Genomic DNA, 25,968 nt, shown 5'->3' on the forward strand with positions numbered 1-25,968 from the left:
TATTTAGCCGGCTAGCTACCGATAGCTCCTGATATCAACAAATGATCCAGAAAGTCTAGTAGTTCATGTTCATACCTCAGTTAGCTTGCATTAGCTTGCGTTAGCTGACGTTTGTTTACTGTTCAAAACTAAATGTCCCATTGAACTAAAGTTCTGTCTTAACGTCATCTAGCCGGCTAGCAGTAGCTACAGATAGCTCTTGATATCAATGTCTTATAACATTGATTTAATGCGTATTCGAGCTGAGGGCTTGCTGAATGTGAAATGACCAAAGCACTTAACGTTACCAATGGGGTCCCGCTGCAGCGCCGGAGAATCCTTTTTGGAGCTGGGCTACTAGAGTACACACAGACAGTGGAGCTGTTTGCAGATAGTGAGCATTTTGACTTGTTGCGTGGTGGCGATGTCTCGCAGATAATACAAGTACAAGTCTAATCATATAATATATATATTTTATAAAAAAAAAAAAAAAAAAAAAAAAACCTTTTATATAAAATAAATTTTAATTTCTTTTTAATCAAAAACAATCGGATCGGTATCGGCCGATATGGCTCACGACGATCGGTGATCGGTGGCAAAAAACGTGATCGGGGCATCCCTATTTTCAATCAATCAATCAATTCTTCCTGTTGTGGAAGAAAGTTCAGAATGTTTCCTTTCAAAAGAGACCAGACTCATGCATGTGCTCACACTTTTGTGTGTGTGTGTGTGTGTGTGTGTGTGTGTGTGTGTGTGTGTAAGGGGGGGGGTTGCAGGGAGACATTGGTCCAAATATGAAGGCAACTTGATGATTTATGTCTTAAACAAATAAATAGCTGTCACTCACTGAGGAAAAAGTGTATTTGTAGCAAATTGCATAAGGAGGTTCAAAACACCTAAATATAACTTCCCATGTTGAAAAAACAACAATTCCCTGGTAAACTATCAAGTTATGGCGTAACACTTGATACTGACTCAAAGAATAAGCTCAGAATGTAGGCTTTAGAGCAGTGGTCCCCAAACTACGGCCTGCGGGCCGGATCCAGCCCGCCTCCACATTTGGCCCGGCCGCGTGAATATTAAAGGCAACCAACTTGTGTTCGGCTTTTCTCTGATTGGCCGCGCCCCCCCGCCCCCACGCGCAGGCAAGCGCAGCCGTCCCACGTCCCAAATGAAATCCAAGGAGCAAGCGCGGCAGCGCAGGCAACCAACTTGTGTACCGTTGGGCTGCTGTTCCAACGCACTTGTAGCAGTGGAGCGCTGCTGACTGATTATTATGTTTCGCGTTTTTAACAACCAACGGTAGATTCACTCGTCACTGTACATGTATAAACAAAGCCCATACAGTTATGAAATGCGCTGAACTAGAAAATACATCTGGTAGTTCGTTTATGACGTTAATTAATAATGAACACTGTTAGGACTCTTAATAATAAACACTGTTACGACTATCTGACTCTTAATAATAAACACTGTTAGGACTATCTGACTCTTACTAATAAACACTGTGTTAGGACTATAAACACTGTTAGGACTATCTGACTCTTAATAATAAACACTGTTACAGTGTTAGGACTATCTCGATTCACGCGTCACTACTGTAACTAGAAACTCTGGGTGTCACTGTACATCAGTGTGGAACTGTAAGCTGTAACGTTATTTCGCGTTTTTAACGTCAGCGGGGCGATGCAGTGGTTTGTCCCCGGCTTCCGTGCACCGCCGCCGGCTCTACTCGGTCCAGCTCCAGCAGCAGCGACCGTGCTCCGTTGTAGAACGAAGCCCTTCAATGACGCGCGCTCTCATATTTTGCGAATGCATAAACTATATCTTAAATTATGGCTATGTGTCTAATATGGCTGTCGCTTATCAATGACTTCGCGACAGCCATATTAGACACATCGCCATAATTTAAGATATAGTTTATGCATTCGCAAATATGAGAGCTCTGTCATTGAAGTGGGTGGTGGCAGTGTAACAGCGTTCACCCTGATGTAAAGTAGCGATTTTTATTGTTTTGTCATGACAACCCAATTACATAATCCAACATATGTGTAAAGAAACAACATATTCCAGTTAACGGTATATTTTTTAATGATTCATTACGGTATAAATTAGGTTAACTGGAGCTGTGGAGGCTGCTTGCTGAAGAGCCAGCGGGGCGACGCGGTTGTTTTTTCCCCGGCTTCCGTGCGCCGCCCGCGGCTTGACTCGGTTCAGCTCCAGCAGCAGCAGCGGCCGTTCCTCCGTTGTAGGAAGCCCTTCAATGACAAGCGCTCTCATATTTTGCAAATGCATAAACTATATCTTAAATTATGGCTATGTGTCTAATATGGCTGTCGCTTATCAATGACTTCGCGACAGCCATATTAGACACATCGCCATAATTTAAGATATAGTTTATGCATTCGCAAATATGAGAGCTCTGTCATTGAAGTGGGTGGTGGCAGCTTACTAACAGTAGCGATTTTTATTGTTTTGTCATGACCAAACATAATCCCAACATAGATAGGAGGTGTAATGTATGTCAAATGTCGGTCATGTGGTGGAAGAGTTTAGTACAGTCACACAACAGAACACCGCTGTAGTACAGTCACACAACAGAACACCGCTGGTTGCGCTTCTGCCTGCCGCGTCTCTCTTGCCGCAAGGGCGTGTGCTAGTGGATTGATTGATTGGCCGTGTGGCCAATCAGAGAAACGCTGAACGAAAAGCTGAACACAAGTTGGTTGCCTTTAATATTCACGCGGCCCGGCCGCCTAAAGCCCCGGAGCTTAAAAAAAAATATTTTTTATTTTTATTTTTTATTATTATTTTATTTTTTTAAGATGGCAGCATCCCCATTGTCTGTGCTGAATGTTTGTTAGTGTTTGATATTTGTTGTTGGTTTTTAGTACTTTTAAACATCCATTTTTAGTAAGTAGTAGTTTTCATTTGATCCTATAATTTCTTAAATTTTTTTTGGCTGGTAGTATGTTCCTCAATCCCAAGGCCATTACATATGGCCTTTGTCCTGTCATACATGTCCACTGCCATCTCTGAGGTGCGATAACCTTTGAGTGTGTCCTCCACTGTGCTTTTAAATAGTACAGAGCTAGAGATAGGTGGTCTGTAGGTACTGTATATTTATTTCATAAATAGTGTTATTTATTTCATTAACCCATTCTCCGCCGATGACGTGTTAACACGTCATTCTCCGCCAGATCGGTATCAAACTGCATTTGATGATCTAATATATGCATTTATGGCTATATCTCACGTTCTATGAAATACTGCAGAAAACGATAAAAACATATTTATACTCTAGACCGTATTTTTCTATGAATGTGTGAATGAAAAAGTAAAACGTTCCTACATCCTGAACGATAGATAATTGATGTTGAATGGGCCATAGTAATGTCAATTTAGCAATACAATTTTAAAAGTTATAGCCCTGCAAAGAAGGTGAACATCTCCATAGACAAATAGTGCTGGCAGAGGATGGTTTAGGATGGATCAAAGTGGTGGCGGAGAATGGGTTAATAGTGTTATTATTTATTTCCTGACTTTTGTTTCTGTGAAGATCCCGGAAAGGGTTATTAATATTTGGTTATGTGTGGCTTTCTGGAAAACAATAAATGTTTACGTTTAGGCACCCCTGCGATCGTCACACTTTTTCTGTTACAAACTGACCCCGGCCCCCACCAGAGAAGGGAAAAGTTATGTGGCCCTCACAGGAAATAGTTTGGGGACCCCTGCTTTAGAGGGTTAAAAGCCAATACAGATGGATTATAGAAGCATTACATAGGAACCTAGTTGAGGAATATACTTGCCATATTCTTGCCTTTCATGGAACACTGTTCTAGGTCTTTGTCTGAGGGGGACCAGTCCAGCTGTGAGGAATGAAAGACAGAAAGAAATGTAGAAAGGGAAAGAGAGAGGACACACACACACACACACAGCAGCTGTGTTTGTTCTGTGTTTGATGACCAACATCAAACCACCTTGTTGTGCTTATTTGTTCAGTATGTTGCTTCAGTCTTCCAGCTGTAGCTTCTAATTATGTTTGTTTCTAAGTTAACTGTGAGGAGATTTGGAAAAAAAATTATGACTGAATGAATTATATTTACACCGATATCCACGAATATGCAATAATAGGGGTGTAACGGACCGGTACACGTATTCGTACCGAACCGTAGAAGACCCACCCCCCACAATCTAGATTAGAACATTCATTTTCCCGAATGTATGTGTTTTTTGTGTCTATTAATTTTAATATAGAATATTCGTTGACAGCCCTACTTAACAGTAACTGCACACTACGTCACTCCCGAGTGGAACATGGAAGGCCACATTCTGCAAACTTTCCCCCACTGTACCGAAATCATACCGAACTGTGACTTCCAAAACCAAGGTATAATGTAATAGCTAAGTAAAACAACTTGAACTTGACTTGTTACATTTGCACTCTGGTTGGATGCCAAACGTATTCTGGTTGTACTGTACTTGTGCTGTATGATGACATTGGAATTGAATCATGTCAATGCTAGAGGTTCAGCAGGTGTATTCTGAATGACAAGTATGACAACATCACCTTTGTGAAGGGCATATGGGCGAGTGGTGATATGGGGGGAAACCCGGTAATAATTCTGTAATAATAAAATGTCACTCGGCTGCATTTAAGCAAAGCCGCTCAGTATAGTCCACTATGTTGAACGCGCGTTATGGTAGCTTGTTACATGCTAGGTAGCTAGCCGGCTAATGCTGGTTGACTTGAGTGAGTTAGCCTCACGCCCACTTGTCATTCTCATCCGACTCGAAGGAGACGCGTCGCGTGCTGTTGTTCGCCCCCATGTCAGACCGCACTGATATGCGAAAGAGACGACTCTACATGCAATTATTTTCATCCACTGTTCAAGTTGTTCAAGTTCTTTAATAGTTGTCATACAGAAGTACAGAATACTTTCATACAAAATGCTTCTTACTGTTACGCTCCAGAGACTGTGCTAGACAAGATAGTATCAAATAACATAATAACATAATATAGCATGAATTTAGAAGAAGAAAATTAGGTCACAGTGTTCGGTATAGACATATGTACAATGTTCTGAGTTACCATATAATATACAATACACAATACTATGCAGTGTACTAATGTACAGTACTATCTAGTGCAAAGCAGAAATGGGATGAGGTACAATTTTAGGTACAATTTACTGTAAGGTGTACGAGTTGTAGTGCAATCCTTCATCCATAAATATAAAGTGTGGGGAGTGGGTGCTACAGTGTGTTTGTTTAAAGTGGGTGTGTGCTATAAGTGTGTGGAGTGGGTGCTACAGTGTGTTTGTTTAAAGTGAGTGTGTGCGTGTGGATGTGTGTGCTATGTGCGTTTGGTGGTTGTTGTTGTGTAGTGTTCATTCATTGTTCGTTTAGCAGCCTGATGGCCTGGGGATAGAAGCTTCTTCTGAGTCTTTCTGTGCTCGCCTTGAGACTCCTGTATCGCTTGCCTGACCGCAGCAGTTCAAAGAGGCAGTTGTTCGGGTGACTGGAGTCTTTAATGATTCTCTTAGCCTTGCCCTTGCAACGCTTGTAGTAAATGTTCTGGAGGGTGGGGAGCCCCCCTCCAATTGTGCGTTCGGCTGAACGTGTCACTCTTTGTAGTCTGCTTTGGTCTTGTGCAGTGCTATTCCCAAACCAGGAGGTGATGTTGCCGGTCAAGATGCTCTCTATTGTACATGAGTAGAAGTTCTTAAGGATCTTCTGGCTGACTTGGAACTTCCTTAGGCGCCTGAGGAAGTAGAGGCGTTGTCGTGCCTTCTTCACAACACTGTTAATGTGTGTGGTCCATGTCAAGTCCTCGGATATGTAGGCTCCGAGGTACTTAAAGCTGTTGACTCTCTCAACCGGTGCCCCGTCGATGCTGAGGGGGCTGTAGTCCTTGACCCCCGACCTCCTGAAGTCCACAATCATCTCCTTTGTTTTGCTGACGTTCAGGGAGAGGCTGTTTTCCTGGCACCATCCCGCCAGGACCATCCAGGTAGGCCCTCTCGTCGTTGGCAGAGATCAGGCCCACCACCACTGTGTCGTCAGCAAATTTGACGATTGTATTGCTACTCCGCTGAGCCACACAGTCGTGTGTGTACAGGGAGTAGAGGAGGGGACTCAGAACACAGCCCTGGGGGGCCCCTATGTTGAGGGTGATGGATGAGGAGGTGCAGTTGCCTGCTCTCACCACCTGGGGTCTGCCAGTCAGGAAGTCCAAGACCCACTGGCAGAGGTCATAGCCCAAGCCCAGGTCCCTGAGCTTGGCTATGAGTATGGAGGGGACTATGGTATTGAATGCCGAGCTGTAGTCGATGAATAGCATTCTCACATAGTTCCCCTGCCTCTTGTCCAGGTGTGATGCTGCTGTGTGCAGCACATGGGATATGGCGTCCTCCGTGGACCTGTTGGGGCGGTATGCAAATTGCAGGGGGTCCATGTTGATGGGGAGGGAGGAGCAGATGTAGCCCTTTACTAGCTTCTCGAAGCACTTCATGGCTATGGAGGTGAGAGCTACAGGGCGGTAGTCGTTGAGGCAAGCAGGCTTGGATTTTTTGGGTACAGGGATAATAGTGGACTTCTTCAGGCAGGTGGGGATGACAGCCTGTTCTAAGGACAGGTTAAATATGTCAGTGAATACTGGGGCCAGTTGGTCGGCACAGACTTTTAGGACGCGGCCGGGGATGCCGTCTGGACCTGCTGCCTTCCTGATATTCACTTTTTTAAAGGTCCGCCTCACCTCATGCTCTGTTACCCTGAACACTGCGCCTCCATCAGCAGCCGACCCCCCCCCCCCCCCCATTGCCGAGGCTTGTGAGCTGGTGTTGTTATTACCAGCATCAAACCTCGCATAGAAGGTATTGAGGTCATTTGCTAAGGAGATGTCACTGTTCAGTTTGAGGGAGGCGCCTTTGTAGTCTGTCATCGTTTTGAGCCCCTGCCACATAGCTCTAGAGTCAGCTTGTTCAAACTGGAGTTCAATTTTATCCCTGTAGCGTCGTTTGGCCTCTGACACTGTCCTCCTTACGTTGTATCGCGCCACCTTGTGGTCATTCATGTTGCCTGCCTCTAGGCCGTCGTTGTATGCTTTGGTGCGCTCTCTCAGAGCTTCACGGACGGATTTGTCTACCCAGGGTTTTTGATTTGGGTAAACTTTCATTTTGGTAGTGGGGATTGTTTCTTTCACCCTAGTACAAACATAGTCCAGCACTGTCTCCGTGTAGGCATTAATGTTATCTGTGTCGCGGAACACATTCCAGTCTGTGTTGTGAAACACTGACCGGATCGTATCCTCTGACGTCACATCCCATTTCTGCACCTCTCGCGAGACTACGGGAGTACTTTTAATTCTCTGTCTGTACTTTGGTGAAAGAAAAATGGATGCGTGATCTGACTTACCGAAGCCACTATCAGAATGAGCCTTGTAGCCACCTTTAAATTGCGTGTAACAGTGATCTAGGATGTTACCGCCTCTGGTGTTGCAAGTCACATGCTGATAGAAGTCACTGATGTGTTTTTGTCTACGTTTGTCTACGTTGTCAAGCCGGTGACAGGAGTCTGTAGGGCCACACGCACTACACAGTGGTCTGTCCACTTCACCTAGATGGGCGGCATCTTCTAGAAAACGAGTGTTCATTGGAGGAGCTTAAAGCGCAACGATGATGTTCATTGGTTATGGATTATTATGAGGAATCATAAGGGGGGAGTCAGAGTTCGGCTTGTGCCAGTGAGCGAATCAGCAGATTGCAGAATGATTTTTTTGTTTTGTTTTGTTTACTACTCGCCAGTGTGGCGAGTGCTCTTCATGAATCACTCGCCAATAAAGTTGTCTGAATCTGAAACAAAGAATACTCGCATTTGGCGAGTAAAGTGGCCTAATTTCCTCCCCTGTCGTGTGCTTTTTGTGAATCTATGAATTGAAAATGGGGGTCCCTGATGTGGACAGGACTAACGTTTTCTCTGGTCTGCATCCCCTTAACAATTGTGTGTATTGGGCTAGCCCATTCTGCAATATGTTAATAGAGTTTTCGTTCATTCATTCATTTTATCCCTTCATGGGTGCACACCGCAGTGAGGCAGTGCTTCACTAGTAGTAGACTTTGGTCTGCAGCCACCACTGGTGTTCCGTGCTTAGTGAAGCAGGTGGCATCAGTCCTTTGCCCTGACATGGTGGAACGGTGTCCCGCCCGGCCGACGCCTTGAGGCGAGTCGGCCCGGCAGGTGGCTGGTGGGCTGATGAGGCCTATATCGCCACAGTGCAGAATTTAGCAGCGACTGGCAACATTGCTCAATTGGCTGTTTTTCTGTAAAAAATGGTGTCGGGTGGTGGGGCCTTAGGGCCAGCCGACATCAAAACCATCGCGCAAGGTTTTGAGGTTATTCAGCTTTTGACCTAGCTGCAAGCTATAACCGCAGGGAGGGCTAGGATGCTGTTAACACTTGTTCACGGGCATCTTTGGTTGGAGCAATCTCCCCTTGAGAAGGAGAGAAGACTTCCCCTCCTCAGGGCTCCCCTCTCCGCAGAGGGACTTTTTAGTCTGTCCGCAGGGGCGCGGGCGGTATTTGACCTGGGCCCCACACCGCGCAGCCAGAGGTGAGAGCACGGCCATGTTTCCACCGCCTGAGATACCCTGGACACAAAGAAAACAGGTGATCACAAGGCCGACAGCCTCGGCGGCCCAAGGGATCGGCTACATTAGATGAGCACGCCCTAAAAAAACGTCGCCGTCTAGCTGTGTCTAGCACGCTCTCTGGTTACTCCCCCCCGCTACGCTACGGGACACAGGGCTCTGATTTGTTCCCTTTGGCTGCGGGCCGCGTGCTTCCAGTGAAGCACAAGCGGCCCCACGTTTCGCTTCTCATGGGGACAGGGGCTGACACCCAGTTGCTAGCTAGGCCTGGGTCTGCCTGTGAGAATGCTGTGCTGTCAAGCGGCTCCCACACCACACGTTCTGCGTCTGTGTTTGGTGAGCCTGGTGTTGTGTCTGTCGACGAAAAAGGTTGTCAGCGGGGGAACTCCAGGTCCAGGAGGTCGCAGCGTGAGTTCCCCCAGCCCCGCCCTCGCCAGGCCGGGTATCACGTTAGTGCCTCCACCGACCGGAAGACCGTCGGTGGTCAGTCAGGCACGCATGGTTTGGGTGGTAGTAATATCACTACAGGGCTACGGTGTGTAGGGACCCACCCTATCGGGCAGTGTGGGAACCACACGCCTTGCATGTCCAGCTGCAGAGCAGGCTGTCCTCAGCAAGCTAAGCTGGGAAGATGCTCAGCGGGGGAGCCTATGTCACCAGGGGTGTTGGCCTCTCCCCCCGTATCAGACCACCCCTTCTGTCTGGATCCCCCCTTGGGTGCGATTGCCTCGTTGGTAGAGTCAGGGTGCGATATCCCAGCTCCAGGACACCCTGTTCGCGCCGTTAGCGGACCAGCGGCAGTTGGCGGCGGGGGCGCTTTGGAATTTTAGCACATATGGCTGCAGTGGTAGCCATATGTCGGTGTGGATGGAGAGAACGCTGAGGGCGGCGCTTGTGTTACAGTTTACACACCCCCGCCCTCCGTTTTTGGGTTTGTACAGACTCTATTATCAGAGTCCGCGGCAGTGACAGCCCTGGCCGAGGAGATTCGTTCTCTGGCGGCGAAGCAGGCTGTCGTCGTGGTCCCATGGGAGGACGCGATGAGCGGCGTTTCCTCCCGATATTCTCTGGTGCCCGGGGCGGGGGGGTGTCAGACCCATACTGGACCTGTCCCATGGAAGGTTCAGAATGTTGACCGTCACCCACCTGTTAGGCGCTGTCAGGTGGGGGACTGGTTCACCTCCATAGACCTGTAGGATGCGTATTCGCATCCCGATCTTCCCTCCTAGGACATACCTACGCTTCCTTTGCAGGGCTTAGCGTACGGGTACCAGAGGCTGCCGTTCGGCTACTCTCTGGCTCCTTGCATCTTCACCAAGTGCGTGGAGACCGCGTTGGGGTCTCTGCGTCGTCGGGGGATACACATTTTATTCCACCCTGGATGACATTCTGGTCCTCGGCCGGTCAGAGAAGATCGCCAGGTCTCACACCAGGCAGGTGGTGGAATTCCTCGCCAGCCTGGGTTTTGCTGTAGACTGGAAGTAGAGTACTCCTCTTCCCAGTCAACGGGTGGAGTACTTGGGCTTATTTCTAAGCTCAAGGTCATCCCTCTCAGAGCGGCGGCGAGTGAATGTTCTCTGCGCGCTCGGGAGGTTCCGTCCTAGGACGGTTACGGCGCTGTCCTTGAGGAGGGCGAGGAAGATCATGGCAGACCCCGCCCACCCGGGTCACAACCTCTTCAACATGCTCCCCCACGGCAGGCGGCTACGGCTGCCCAAGACACTAAAGTCCCGCCACAGACTGAGTTTCTTCCCCTCAGCAGCTCGCCTGGTAAATGAGTCAGGTGTCCCCCTGCCCCCCCCCCCCCCCTCTATGGCGAGCTGCTAGGGCTGGACTTCTGGACTTGAACTTTGTGTTGCACTGTATCCATGTCCCCAACCACCGCACTTTCACAGTCTTATTGTTGTCTCACTGTTATGTCCTGTCTTGCACTTTACTTAAAATTATTTATTTACTGTTGTATTGTTCTTAATTGTGAAAAAAGTATGCACTGTAATGCCAAAACACGTTCCATTTTTGTACCTGTATGAAATGGTGAATAAAGTCATCTGAATCAGAGTCCGTGATGCGCCTGCTCGGTATGATGGCATCTGCTCACGTGGTCCCTCTTGGCCTCCTCTTCATGAGGAGGATACAGAGGTGGTTTTTCCAGTATGGAAATGGACCCGGTGAGAGACAAGTGGAAGCGGCTGAAGGTTCCCATGTCAGTACTGGGGGACCTCGTCCTCTGGGGAGGGCCTGGGGCCCTCACCAGCGGGGTCCCCGTGGGCAGCAGGCTGTCACACGTCACGGTCTTCACCTACGCCTCCCTCACGGGATGGGGACGTGTCGGGCCAACGCAGTAGGGGGCAGCTGGCAAGACCATGCTGCCCGGTCTGCACTACATTCAATGTGTTGGAATTGAAGGCAGTCCTTCTGGTCCTGAAACGGCTCGGCCACCTTGTGGTGGGCAAGCATGTTTTGATCAGGACGGACAACGCGACATCAGCGTCGTATATCGACAGACAGGGAGGAGTACGCTCCCCCCGTCTGCACCGGTCGAGCTCTGGCTATGGGCGTTTCTCAATCTGCGCGGCCTGAGGGCTCTCCACATCCCCGGCAGGGTGAATGTGGGTGCAGATGTGATGTCGCGGGGCGGTCCTCACCCTGACGAGTGGGGACTACGTCCAGACAGTCAGACAGGTCTGGGACCGATTCCGTGGCCGCCCGGGATTCTGTACGCATTCCCCCCCATACACCTGATAGCTCAGCTGTTGGGGTGGGTACGTCAGGAGCGCGGGACTTTGATCCTGGTCGCGCCGGGCCGGGGCTCAGCTGTGTGGTTCCCGGCCCTGATTCGGCTCTTGGTGGTCCCGCCGTGGCCTGTTCCGTGGTCACCGCGGGCCCTCTCTCAGGCACGCGGAACTCTGTTCTGCCTCCTGTTCTGGGGCAGCCTCTAGGCTTGGCTGCTGAAAGAGTGAATCTGGTGGGGATGCGTCTTGACTCTTCTGTGGTTAACGCCATCCGGTACGTGCGCGCTCCGTCCACTACCGCGGCTTACGCTGGGAAGTGGCGTATGGTCGAGAGTGGGGGCAGAACATTGTTCAGCCACCCTCTCGTGAAACGTTTCCTGCTTGGCGCTTGCCGTCTCAAGCCTGTGGAACGTTCTCTGTCTCCGAGTTGGGACCTCCTTAAGACCACGTTCCTTTTGGCCATCAACTCCGCTAAGCGCGTGGGTGAGCTGTGTGCTCTCTCGGTGCAGCCTGAGTACCTGTCTATTCGGGCCGATAGCGGTGCGACTGAGGCCTAATCCAGTCTTCGTGCCAAAGAATATCCGGAGCTCTTTTCGCTCCAGGGATATTGTGGTTCAGGCGTTTCATCCGCCTCCTCACGCTAGTGAGTTGGAGGCGAGCCTTCACCTGTCGTGTCCTGTCCGTGCACTGGGGGGTTACCTCAGTCGGACACAGGATCTCAGGGCTTCCGATCAACTGTTTGTTTGTTACGGTGGCCCTCGCACGGGTAAGGCGCTGTCCAAGCAGCGCCTGTCACATTGGTTGTGCGAGGGCATTGCCCTTTGCTACACATTGGTTGGACAGGTCCCCCCCGGGGGCGTCAGGGCACACTCCACTCGTGGTGTGGCGGCCTCTGCGGCCCTGTTGGGGGGGGGGGCTCGGTGGAGGACATCTGTGCTGCGGCCTCCTGGTCCTCCCCGTGTCCTTTCGTTAAGTTTTACCTGGTGGACATGACTGGGGGTTCTGTCTCCCAGGCGGTTCTGAGGTCTGGGACCTCTCCTGCGTCCCGCCATTTGGTGGGCTAGCAGGGGTGTGTGGGTGTGGGCCACGGGGGGCTGTGTCACACGTGGTCCCGCCTGTGCTGTGCGTTCAGGGGTGCCTGGTTCCCCCTTTTTCGCACTTTGGTGGAGTTGACTGCCTCCCCCCCTTCGTTAGGACGGGGGAGTGGACGGGACTCCCCTCCTCCCTGGCTGGGGCTTACGCGCCCTCAGGGGGTACACTTGTCGGGCCACGTGTCCGCTCTGCCCCATATCTCATTGGCAGAGCTAGACGCGATAGCCAAGTATGATATATAACGAAAGGTTATTTCATAACATAGTTTAGGGCTGACATAGGGCTGGGCGATATGGCCTAAATATGATATCACGATATTTTCTGACCTTTCGGCGATACACATCACGATGTTTTTCTTTTTTTCCCCAAACAATTCATTATGAGGCTTACCAAGACAGTATTTGAGTTTGCAAGCTAACATTAAAGACAAAATAAAATACCCATGCATTTAGCATTTTTATATTATATATTAGATTTAGATTATTGGATTATTAGATTATATATTGCATATATTTAGCAATGAGATATTATATGATTTAGATATGAAATATGATTAATTGAAAATGGGGGACCCTGATGTAAACAAGACGAAAGTCTTTCTCTGGTCTGCATCCCCTTAACACTTTGAGTGCCACGCCGGGTTTTCTTTTTCACCCCCTTGATGCCACGGTCCACTTCAATGTTAACGTTAATATCGCCTAATCTATGTTTTAAATGATGTGTCTAATCTGCCCGTCGCTTATCAAAGACTACTTTTCCAGTCAGTGCTGTCAAGGCAGATTGTTTTTTTATCGGTTCATTTCCGTTTCAGAGCATTTAGAAAAGCACCCGTTTTGAGTTAAAAAACTGTTCATTCTGGACATTCTATGATAATCGTCTTTTACTGGAATATTCCAGAACGTTGATATTCGTCGGCCTATTTATGAATCGTTTTCAAATAAACGCTAGATGATCAATATTATACGTGCACGCAAGCACATTCGGGCCGTGCACGGATAATCGCCATGTTCATTTCCTCTTGGGACTTTTACAGTGAAACCGAAAGAGCCCATTTCACAAAACAGCCTATATCTTCATCAAAATTAGTCTGATTATCCTAACACTGATAACATAGATTCCTTACCTGACATCAGATGGTATCCAACTGGTATATTCCAATTCCTGATCACCATTCGAAAAAATCGATAAGCGTATGGATCCAACGTGATACAGTAGTACACATGATTCCGCAGGGCTGAGAGGCTCCAGAATGAACTGTGGTAACCCCGGCTGGATCAGTGGACTGGAAAATGTGGAGTACCGGATTTTTCCCCCCATCCATTTTCATTGAGTCCATTCCAAAATCCCTTATGTCATCTGGGAGACGATAGGGGGCGCTTTTTTCCACATATGATCGCCGGCGGCGCTCGGGTAGGCTCGCGTGATGCAATATGATTTCAGATCACTAAAAAAAAAAAGAAAAAAAAAATCCGCGAAATCTCGTGAGTGGCTTTCAACATAACTATCGGAAACCCGAGATATCTCGTGTGTGGCAGTGAAAGTGTTAATAACGTTTTCATTCATTCAATCATTCAGCCGGCAACAGAATAATTTTGATTGACAGTAGAGTCTGCCAATTACGTCACACCGCTTGCACCCGCCCTGCTGTTCTTAGCACCAATCGGCAAGCGCTATCAGGGTTCCCACGCTTGCCTTGAATTTTTTTTCCATACTACCTCCTGATTTTCCAGGTACCATATTAAGTGATGATCTATAGGCCCCTGAAGTTTTCCGCCCCCATCCGCGCCCCCCCTCCCCTCACACACACAACCCCCTAGGACACCTGACTACTTACTTGATTTAAAAGATGTACCAGTCAAGTCTACATTGTAAATGCTTAGAGATTATGTCTTATTGATAATATCAATGCATGAAATAATGCAACAAGCTGTAGATGAACAACAATTTATTGAACTGGAAGTCTGGAACACATGAGCACTGGGATTGATATATGTTCTCTCTTCCACTCCTCTCCTATCTCATCCTGTCCTCCTCTCCACACCTCCCCTCGTGTCCGCTCCTGTCTTCTTTTCCTACTCTTCTCAACTCCTCGTAATCATAATCGAAATTAATCGTTGTGAGGTTGCATCGTTTCACCCCTACTACTCTTACTCTGTAAAAGCGTTTGTAAAAGCTTTTGTAAATCAAACTGGTTATCGTTATGAGAGCTAACCAGGGGCGGATTTAGGATTATAGGAGATCCGGGGCTTAGCCCAGATAGGTGCCCGCCTTTTTATTTTTTTTATTTTTCTTTTCTAATAATTTTTTTCTTTTTTGCAGGCAAGCGGCAGATTTTTTTTGAATTTAATTAACCTGTACGTGCAATTTCCCAGGCAATATAGAGCCTTCAATCTTGACCAATAAAGCTGCTCTTTTCACTATAAAACTCAGTTAACCATAGCGTAGTTATGGTTAGATTTATATATTGGGGGGGGGGGTATATCATATTTTTCATATGATCAAAAAGTGGTGGAGCAAGAGCATACCTTTGCTCCCCCAAGTTCAATAGTGGGAGAGCAGAGATGCTCCGAATGCTCTTATGGCCAGGCGTCTATGATTCACTGATACAAAATAAAATAGTGCAGTGCAATAAAATAGTTAGTAAAATAGAATAAAATAATGCAATAGTGCATTGCAATAAAATAGTTATCATCGTATTTTTTCGAGAGGCCGGTAAGGAGTGCATTACAGTAGTCGAGTTGGCTTGAAATAAAGGCATGGATCTGGTTTTCAGCGTCCTTTTGATTTATAAATGCTATGTTTCTAAGGTGGAAGAATTAAGTTTTTGTCAACTTGTTGATTGTGATTTAAAGCTTAGGTCTGAGTCTACCATGACACCAAGACTTAACTCACTCAAATACAGTTAGCAGCTGGATAGACCACAGATGGAAATTAGCTTCTGCTAAATCTGGTGCAAACATATTTTCATGTAACAATGAATTGTCAGAAAAAAAAGATTTTTTTTTTTTTTTAAATAGATTCGGGGCTTTTCAGAAAACATTCGGGGCTTGAGCCCAAGTAGCCACCCCCTAGCCCCGCCCCTGGAGCTAACGTTGGCTAGCTACTGTACCTGGTGCTGGCTAACTGGCTCGTTATGAGAGCTAACGTTGGCTAGCTACTGTACCTGGCGCTGGCTAACTGGCTCGTTATGAGAGCTAACGTTGGCTAGCTACTGTACCTGGAGCTGGCTAACTGCCTCGTTATGAGAGCTAACGTTGGTAGCTACTGTACCTGGCGCTGGCTAACTGGCTCGTTATGAGAGCTAACGTTGGCTAGCTACTGTACCTGGCGCTGGCTAACTGGCTCGTTATGAGAGCTAATGCTGGCTAGATACTGTACCTGGCGCTGGCTAACTGGCTCGTTATGAGAGCTAACGTTGGCTAGCTAGTTAGCAAGATTGCACTGCTTACTAACTAACGTTGATAAACCCAGGTTTACCACACAGTTAAAAAACACAGCTACTTACATTTGAGGATAAACTTGCATAAGAAGTTTCACTCAAGTTTCACTGTAGATGCCAAGGCTCCATTGGCTCACCAAGCTGCCTGCATCAAATTCCAACATCCAATATACCATATAGGATGCCAAGAGCATGCTCTACAACATGGGATCATCCATTTCTATCTACAGTAAAAGCTGTTCACGTGTAAAGGGTTTTTATAAACTCATGTTAATTCTGTGCTCAATAGTTAAATTTTATTACACATCATCCAATAAAATTTTCCAGGACAACTGTTTCTATTTCCATGTAATTGGTCACTTTTGCTCAGTTTCCATGCCTTTCCATACCTGGAAAATGAATCCCATGTTTTCCATGTTTTCCAGGTCCGTGGGAACCCTGGCTATGCGTTTTTTACTTTCCTGAAAGTCCTCCATTGATTTTGACAAGAGCTCAGCTCAACGACAACAACAACAACAACAGCTCCTCGCGGCTGACGAGTGTTTACCAGCGCACCGCAGCATGACTAAACGAGGCATAATGATTTTACTGCAACGAATGTTATAATAAAAGCCTTTCCATACATCTGTCTGATTGAAAACTTTATTAACAGACCGCAGAATGGGCACACACAACTCAGCACGGGCTGAGATATGAACAGTAATGCTTGCTATCTATGTCGTCATCGGACGTTGCTATGTTTGGGTAAATACGCTGATGTTATTGAACGTGTAACTATATAACGTTAATGCCACAAAACGAATGCCTTTGTTAATAATAAGTAGTAACTTTGATGCAGTAGTGTGTGTTTGTGGGGGCGGCGTTGTTCAAAAGTTTGAACGGGTGTGGACCAGATTGACGCGACACAATCCTCTTGGGAAAACATCACAATATCCACGATATGTTAGAAAAGTGTATCGTTAATGAACTGTACCCGATATTTATATAATATCGTCATATCGCCAAGCCCTAGGCTGACCCCTATTAGTCGAATAGTCGACTAATCGGTCGAAAGGAGCCGTAGTCGACTGCCAACCTCTTAGTCGAATACAAAAAATAAATATATATATATATATATATTTTTTTTTTATCATTCTTTCCAAAAGAAAAGAGGTCTAGAAGCGTGGCTAACGCTAATGGCACGCATACCAGAGGCTAACTGCCTAAGAAAACAGGCACAGAGGCACTGAAAGAGGATTTCACCCATCTAATGAACACACTAGACTAGACAAATATCAAGATGTATCCATCAGTGGACCAATTGCATGGTTTTTCAGAGGACAAGAAGCCTTCAGTCGACTCCTTCAGACATTAAGCACCCCCCACAGCCCAAATGGAATGATAAAAAAATATATATATTTAATAGTCTACTAACGGCAAATGTTGGCCAATCATAGTCGACTATCCAAATCCTTAGTCGGGGACAGCCCTAACCTAGTTATATGAATACTCGCTGAGCGTCTCGCTCTTAGCGCCCTGAGGTCCCTTGGATGGTTTTCCGCTTATGGAAATCGATCTGGGAAGGTGGAGCGTGACCATTTCCGGCGTCATATAGGGAGACGCATGGGAGTGGCTTGGTCACGTGCAAGTGGGTGCATTTGTTTGTTTCGCGTGCACGCTAGGTGCGTGGAGATAAGAGGATATCTCATTGGCAGAGCGAGACGCTCAGCCAGTATTCATATAACTAGGTTATGAAATAACCTTTCGTTTTTGTGTACCATTACACCCCTATGCAATAGGTTTTGAAAATGCATGCCGATTAATAAAAAGAATCCTGACAAATGTACGACTGACATTGGCATTATTTGTGTGCATTGAGACAAATTATGTATTGGGCGAAAGATCAGTGGTGATATGATAACTGACCCTGGGTCAGGCCCCTCACCTTGCTCTTCAATACAATGGCGTCCGGCTGGCTGATGTTCAGCGACAGCACGGCATCCCGCGCTCCCACGAACAGAGTCTCTCCGTCCGGGCTGAGCAGCAGCGTGGTGGTGTTGCTGACTTCAGGGCTGCTGAAGCGTGTCAGAGACCTGCCAGGTGTACCTGTGAGCCATAGAGCACAACAACACTCTTTAGTATTAAAGACAGACTTTCAGGAGATTCGATTCATAGACAAGACAATTGTCGTCATCATGTTGCTTAGACTTCTCACAGCACTGTACTCATCATCAGACAACATCATATCAAAACAGTACACAGTAACTAGGAGTGGGAATCACCAGAGGCCCCACAATACAATATTATCACGATACTAGTAATATATTGCAATGTATTACCTTTTTTCAACTGCAAATTATGTCCTCAACAGAAAACTTTATTAACACAATAAAAATATATAGGCCTATACATAATCTGTTTCATCTAATAAGTAATAAGATAACAACTTCAGTATCCCCCCCCCCCCCCCCCCCCCCAATATCGATATTTGGCACCACTGTATTGATATAATATCAGCATGCAAAATATTGTGATGTATTGCTGTATTGATGGTAGGGGTGGGACGATACATCGATCCAGATCGATATATCGATATATTATCAATTATCAAATAGGATCGATGCAACGTAAAAAGATCGATTCATATTGCGATACTCTTATTTTGAAAATCCCCTCGTGAGCATATCCGCCCGGCTGCAACAACAGCAGCTCAGCGCAGCTCAGCGTGTGTAGACGTTAGACAGCATTGCTTCAGAGTCCGCCTATTTTGCCCGAAATAAGTGCCTGTTGTTTTTTTCCCCACAAGGGGTCAAATGCATCTAACATGCTTTCCATCCTCGCCATTCCTTTATGCCCACGTCGTGTTAAATACCGAAATTAACGTTGCATTAGCGTGAGCTAACTAAGCTAAGCTGATAGAGCGATAGAGAGAAACTAGGGACTGGGAAGGAGGGGGGGTTACTGCATTCTCGAGATAGCCCCATTAACATGATCTGGCCGGTACTGCACCTTCTGATTCCCAATATGCCTTTTCCAGCCAAAATACAGCGCTGTGATAGGATATTAATATAAAAAAAAAAAAAAAAAAAAGTGAACAGGAGGTCTATTTGTACTAAAAACAATAGATTGTTTTTCATTTAAATGTCTGGAAGAGATCAAAAATAAAAATGTCAAATGATATTTCCATTGCCTTTTTTTGTTGTTGATTTAAATGTTACTGATTGTGTTAAATGGGCATATAATATCATCTCATATCGATCGCAGGCACCTGAATCAAATCGTATCGTATCGTGGCAGACTGTGTGATATCGGATAATATCGTATCGTTGTCCAAAGAATCAATATCGTATCGTATCGTGATGAAACTGGTGATTCCCACCCCTAATTGATGGCTGCAGGGATCAGGCTCTTACTAGAGCAAGCCCTTCTGTACCCCAGTGTTCTGTACCTCCAGTGTTCTGTACCCCAGTGTTCTGTACCTCAGTGTTCTGTACCCCAGTGTTCTGTACCTCCAGTGTTCTGTACCCCAGTGTTCTGTACCCCAGTGTTCTGTACCTCAGTGTTCTGTACCTCAGTGTTCTGTACCTCAGTGTTCTGTACCCCCAGTGTTCTGTACCTCAGTGTTCTGTACCTCAGTGTTCTGTACCCCCAGTGTTCTGTACCCCAGTGTTCTGTACCCCAGTGTTCTGTACCTCAGTGTTCTGTACCTCAGTGTTCTGTACCTCAGTGTTCTGTACCCCCAGTGTTCTGTACCACAGTGTTCTGTACCCCAGTGTTCTGTACCCCAGTGTTCTGTACCCCAGTGTTCTGTACCCCCAGTGTTCTGTACCCCAGTGTTCTGTAACCCAAAAGAAGTTAGAGGGTCGGAGGTTCACCCCCCATAGTCTCTGAAAATCCTGTGGGAAACACTGATTTAGTATAATACAAGTTGCGGGCTATTACCAGCCTCCCAGGAATTACCCTAGACCGCTCTAAAACCATACATAAAACCCGGTATAAAACGGGAATGTATGGATGAAAAAATTATTTCTTTTTCACATATTGAACGATAGATACTCGATGTCAAATGGGCCATAGTAATGTATCCATAGCTATAATATAAAATATAGTTATAGCTCTACAAACAAGGTGACCGTTCCCTATCTATCTAGTAGTGTCGTCAAAAATATCGAAAAATCGATACATATCGATTCTGAATATTTAAAACGGTTTCAATACTCATTTCCCGAAATATCGATATTTTATTATTCATAAAAAAATATAAAAAAATGTGTATAAGGAAGTTTCATTGTTCATTTCAATACCTGTAATAGTACAGTAGTCCACACACACACACATGTGCATTCAGTTAAGTAAGAATATGACTAATTGTACATGCAACACAGATTACAGTGTTTACATCTGTCTGCTTGAGAAAATACCATGTTCTGCAATAAAAATGATTGAAGTGAGATGAACAGTTATTTTTAAAAATGTGTGATCTAAAGATAAACAAAGGGTTTTAAAAGTGTTATATTTATCTTCTCGTATAGTACCAGAGAGAAGCTGAGGAGAATCAACCAGCAACAAAAGCTAAATTTATAAAAAAGAAATAAAAAATAAAAAAACCTTTTTTTACATTTTAAGATTGAACCTTTTTCCCTGTGGTATCGAAAATGGTATCGAATATCGATACTTTTCAAGGTATCGTATCGAAGTTCGAAATTCCAGTATCGTGACAACACTACTATCTAGTGGTGGCCTCGCTACAGACGGCTACGGCTAATAGCTGGCACCCAAAGTGTTAACGGGGAGAGAGACAGTGTTTTAGCCAGCCAGTGTGTGGGAGGACAGAATTCCACTGAATGAGTGCCTCAACAATACTAATTAACCACAACGCAGATACTTCACAGAAGTGCAGATGGAGGCAGATAACAATCAACGAAAGGCTGAAAACACGATAATCTAACACCCCGTTAGTAACGGATAGTAATTTAAAGAAGCATTTCTGCTATTGCCGTTATTGTCCATGCTGGTGCATTGGCCCATTTAAATAGCCAAACCCAAACCCTGTCTGGTCTGAATATCCCTTTAATCACTCCCACTCTCTGAATGAAGAACAGATGCTATCCTCTTATCTCAAAGAAATGCATGGGGGAAAAACACACATGAAATTATTATCATCCAAATGAGGAGCAAAGAATGAGTGCTGTTCCTCAGTAAGCTGCTAGCGTACACAAGAAGAGAGACCACTGACTACCGAATATCACTTGCTTTCAACCACCAGAGGGCAAACTTGCCACTGTGAGTAATACAATATATATGAATATAGCATATTATAACATGGAGAGCTGCATCATAAATCAATGAACAGAAAAGAGACATCTCCATTCCATTGTGTGAGATGGAAGATGAAACAAACAATCACAATGGAGCCCGACAGAAAATAACATTTTAAAAACAAGCTGTACAGTACTGTGACTTTCGCATAACAACACATCACTGTCTGTGAGCCAGCTTTCTTCATACAATAACACCCAAGGGGAGAGAAACGCCAAATCATTCCAAATGCTAAAAACAAAACAAAAACCTTTGTAGTCTTTTACTATCATGCTACTCAGGCCCGTTTCTTGCCATATGCTGTTGCATAGGGCCCCCGAAGTCACCAGGGGGCCCCCTAAAATGCCATTTATTTATAAAAAAAAGTATTCACTCAATACACTGTATATATATAAAACTAAAAGAAGAATACCTTCAAAAGAAGGGGCCGCACACTCCTCAGGACTGGTTTTGATTTTTTTTTATTGCACAACGCGTTTCGCTTCTGCTTCCTCAGGACCTGAGGAAGCAGAAGCAAAATGCGTTGTGCAATAATAAAAAAAAAAAAAGCAAAACCAGTCCTGAGGAGTTCTTCTTTTAGTTTTATACATCTCTCTTGCGCTGACCTGCACCTCCAGTCGGGGTCCAACTAGATGTGTGTGTTTTTTTTTTTTTTATCTCATTCATTCCATGAGAACGTAGAATACACATTTACAGACTTTTTTTTAATATGGTCCATTTGCATGTTCTTGGTATCTGATTCTAGGGACATCTATGGATCTCAGGGAATGTATTCCCAGTGTCAGAAATACTGTGTCTATTACTAGTAGTAGGCTTGAGTAAATTGTAATGAACCAAATGAGAATATCAATAAAAAATGTTTTATCTTTGACTGTGAATAACACCATGCTCAAATTGACCAGACCTGAAAAATCTAAGCAAATTAATAGATGGAAGATGATTAAACAGAAGGTTTTGTAGATACAGTACTGAATTCTGCCATCCGGACACATGCTATTTGAAATATGATTATAGAATATAGAATATCAGGCATAAAATGGTTATGCGATTAAAATGCGATTCATTAATTACAAATCCTGTAATTAACTAGATAAAAAAATGTAATCACCTGACAGCACTAATATATATATATCCTGTAGGGATGTAACAAATCATCATCTTTTTTTTTATCCACTTTTTTCTCCCATTTTCTATTTTTCTCCCATCCCAATTTTCATATCGTCCAATTCAACCCTCCCCTGTCTTCGAACGTTGTTTCTTGCCTCCCACAAGCCGGCTGCAATGTGGACTAAGTCATACATAGCACGAGTCCCCTCCGATACTCGAGGTAACAGCCGTCGCATCTTTTCACCTGCGCAGCTCGATCTTCCAGCGTCGGGGGTCTGGGCTTTGGAGGGGCCCCGCCCCCGTCGCTTCTTGATTCTACTGCGCAGGCGCACCAACCGACCTGTAGGAGTCGCTGTCCACAACGCCCGATCCCCACCCTTCAGTTTCCCTCCCCGTAATACGGCCAATGTGTATTACTGCGGACGACCAGCTAAACTGAAAGCAATGTGGAGAGCGGGGCTCGAGGCATCCTGTTCGAGCCTAGTCTCCAGCATTCGTTGCGAGCGCCTTGCCCACTGCGCCACGTAGCCGCCCACACCATGCTCAAATTGACCAGACCTGAAAAATCTAACCAAATTAATAGATGGAAGATGATTAAACAGAAGGTTTTGTAGATACAGTACTGAATTCTGCCATCCGGACACATGCAATTTGAAATATGATTATAGAATATAGAATATCAGGCATAAAATGGTTATGCGATTAAAATGCGATGTACGAATTTTGTTTATTGATTTTAGTTCAGCGTTTAACACGATTGTGCCTTTTAAATTATTTGAAAAACTTAAATTGCTCGGAATTGATGAGTCTCTGTGCTATTTTATTCTAGATTTTCTCGACAGAGAACAAGTGGTTAAAGTAGGTAATTTGTTCTCTAGTTCCAGGACCTTGAACACCGGGGCCCCCCAGGGCTGTGTTCTCTCTCCTCTGCTCTACTGTCTATACACTAATGACTGTGCCTCCCACTCTGATTCTGTCCGATTTTTTAAATATGCGGATGACACAACAGTAGTGGGACTAATTAAGAACGGGGATGAATCGGCCTATAGAGCTGAAGTCGATAGCTTTGCTGTATGGTGCAAGGAGAACGACCTGCTTTTGAACATCTCTAAGACAAAGGAAATTATAGTTGACTTCCGGCGCGGGGAGGCAGTCCACCCTCCTCTGTACATAAACGGCCAGCAGGTGGAGAGGGTGGACAGTTTCAAATTCCTCGGCATCACCATATGTGATAATTTAAAATGGGAAGTTAACACCAGCCTCATAATTAGCAAAGCCCACCAGAGGCTCCACTCCCTGCGCCAGCTTAAAAAGTTTGGTGTGTCCAGGGAGGCGATGCTCAGTTTTTATAGAGCCACTGTAGAGAGTGTCCTTACCTTCTCAATGACTGTGTGGTACGGAAACACCACCGTCCATGATAGGGGACATTTAGAACGAACTGTACGCACAGCGTCAAAAATCATCGGCTGTGAGCTCCCCTCTGTGGCCTCCATTTATGCCACACAAATCCGGCGGAAAGGGGAAAAGGTGATCAGGGACCCGTCTCACCCTGCTTACGACCTCTTTAACCCCCTTCCCTCTGGCAGAAGACTCCAAAGTCTCAGGTGCAGGACATCCCGTTTTAAAAACAGTACATATCCCGAGGCTGTCCGTCACCTGAACTAGAGTACAAATGTACAGGCACTTTGTACAATAAGGGCTAGCACCAGCCAACATGCACTTTAAGGCAATATGCACTTTAAAACTGGAACACTGAGCAATTTATTTTAGGTACTGTAGCATTTTTTTCTTTTTAATTGTTTGTGTAAAACTCTTTATTGTGGGGATTGTACTCTTGTGTTTTTATATTGTATTCTTGTGTTTTTATATTGTACTCTTGTGTTTTTATATTGTATTCTTGTGTTTTTATATTGTATGTTTTTAACATTGTCTGTACTGTACGTGGCACCAAGACAAATCCCAATCAACAGTGTTGAAATGGCAATAAAGTTTCTATCTATCTATCTATACATTTTTTTAATCACCTGACGACACTAATATATATATATATCCTGTAGGTATGTAACAAATCATCATCTTAAAAAATTTAACCTGTAACTGAAGGGTACAATTCCCTGACTGTATTGAGAGTATGGTATTATTAAACCACTACTTAGTTATGTACTTTAATTACTGGCCATACAGTACATGATATATCTGGTGAACACCCACACAAGAATACGACAATGACACCTAAAGTTCTATTTGGAGGGATTTATTATTATTAAGCAAGCAACGGCAGGTTACAGATTGAGAATTATACTTGCGCTTGTAAGGCGAAGAACACTCAAAGTAGGTCAAGAGCGTAAGTCCATGAGAATAGTAAGATGGGTATAACTGACGCCAACTGTAGCATAGCAATTACATAAGGCACACTAGTAGTCAGCTGGAGACACTGGGGGGTTCCCTCCGGTTGTAAGCCGGCAGGGTAGAGGAATGTTCGGGAGCAAAGTCTGGGTCAACGAGGAATAAAGAAGCTCCAGCTACGGGAGGCGGTACATTACTCCCTTGATCGGCAGACAAAAGCAGCAGCTATAATCCAGTATGCGCGACAGCATGGATGAAAGCTAGCCAGCCTCTGTGGTCCTAGAGGCGGGCTCGATGGTGCTCCTCACAGGGTAGATCCCACACTATAGTGGGGTAGACGGTTCTCTGCTCCAGCAGCCACGGTACCAAAGCAATATAATCCAGCCGGAAAAGGCTCTGCAGTCGCCGGTGTAGATTCTCCTGTGCACTATCCTTCACACTTAACTAGGTCAAACTTGACGTTATTTCACTAAACTCTGACACTTTTACTATCCTATTCGCACATGTTATAAATGCTCTATTTAGACGCAAAGTTGCTCACTTCACTTGGTCGTTGACTCGTGGTGAAGGCTTCAACTTTGGGATAAGACTAGACTACTGCTGTATCCACCTGCGACGTATTTATACGTAAGGTGAATAATCTAGTGCCAACCTCAGTTCTGTCTCGTATTACTGCGCAAACCTGGACATGTTGAGACATGCCTTGGCGGTGGCTTTGAACTTGCCATTGGGGGTATGGCCGTTGGCGCCTAGGGGTCGCTGTCCAATAGGAGAACGAATATTATGGTCTGGCTTGTACCTAGGTAAAGGGATATTCCGTGTATATATACAAAGAATATACAAGGGATATCAGACGATATACAAATATTATGCAAGGGATCTCAAGCAATAAATATATATATTCGGTTTAATCTGACCCTTTGTAACATAACCGATAGGCTATTGCTTATCGCAAGTGGGTGTTTCTTTATAAATAAATAAAAAATACATAAGTAGCTTACTGACAAAAATGTAGTTGCATTTCCAAACTTTTTTTTTTTTAATAACTTTCTTTATTGGAAGAGTTTTCAAAATTATGCAGACAGTTATACATATTATACATCTTCCATTTTTTCCCCCCATTTCCCTTTCCTATCCCTTAACCCCACCCCACCCCCACGAAGAGCGACAACAAACATACATATAATACATGAAAATATACTAATATAACTGAGATAAAAAGACAAAACAGTTTGAGAAATAAAATAAAAATAGGGGAAAAAAACATAGGGGGGGGGGGGTGTACTCAGTCGTCACAACCAGGCAGGGATGTCAAGGATTCTATGTG

The 25,968-nt window shown here is 45.3% G+C and overlaps 1 protein-coding gene across 3 annotated transcripts in view; it reads right to left on the minus strand.

Annotated features, from left to right (window-relative positions):
- Window positions 1–25,968, minus strand: part of sema4ab (sema domain, immunoglobulin domain (Ig), transmembrane domain (TM) and short cytoplasmic domain, (semaphorin) 4Ab) — a 190,621-nt gene that overhangs the window by 82,090 nt on the left and 82,563 nt on the right. For all 3 annotated transcript variants that reach the window (XR_014619381.1, XM_084307497.1, XM_084307496.1), the window contains exons 3-4: window positions 17,815–17,975; window positions 3,789–3,848 (exon numbers count right to left, since the gene is read on the minus strand). Coding sequence is in view for 2 of the 3 variants with exons in the window: in XM_084307497.1 (XP_084163623.1) it covers window positions 3,789–3,848; window positions 17,815–17,975 (221 nt within the window). In the remaining variant the exon portion in view is untranslated. The remainder of the gene's footprint in view (window positions 1–3,788; window positions 3,849–17,814; window positions 17,976–25,968) is intronic.

This window comes from Notolepis coatsorum, assembly GCF_963971535.1.
Source record: "Notolepis coatsorum genome assembly, chromosome: 2".
In the NCBI taxonomy this organism is placed as follows: Eukaryota; Metazoa; Chordata; class Actinopteri; order Aulopiformes; family Paralepididae; genus Notolepis; species Notolepis coatsorum.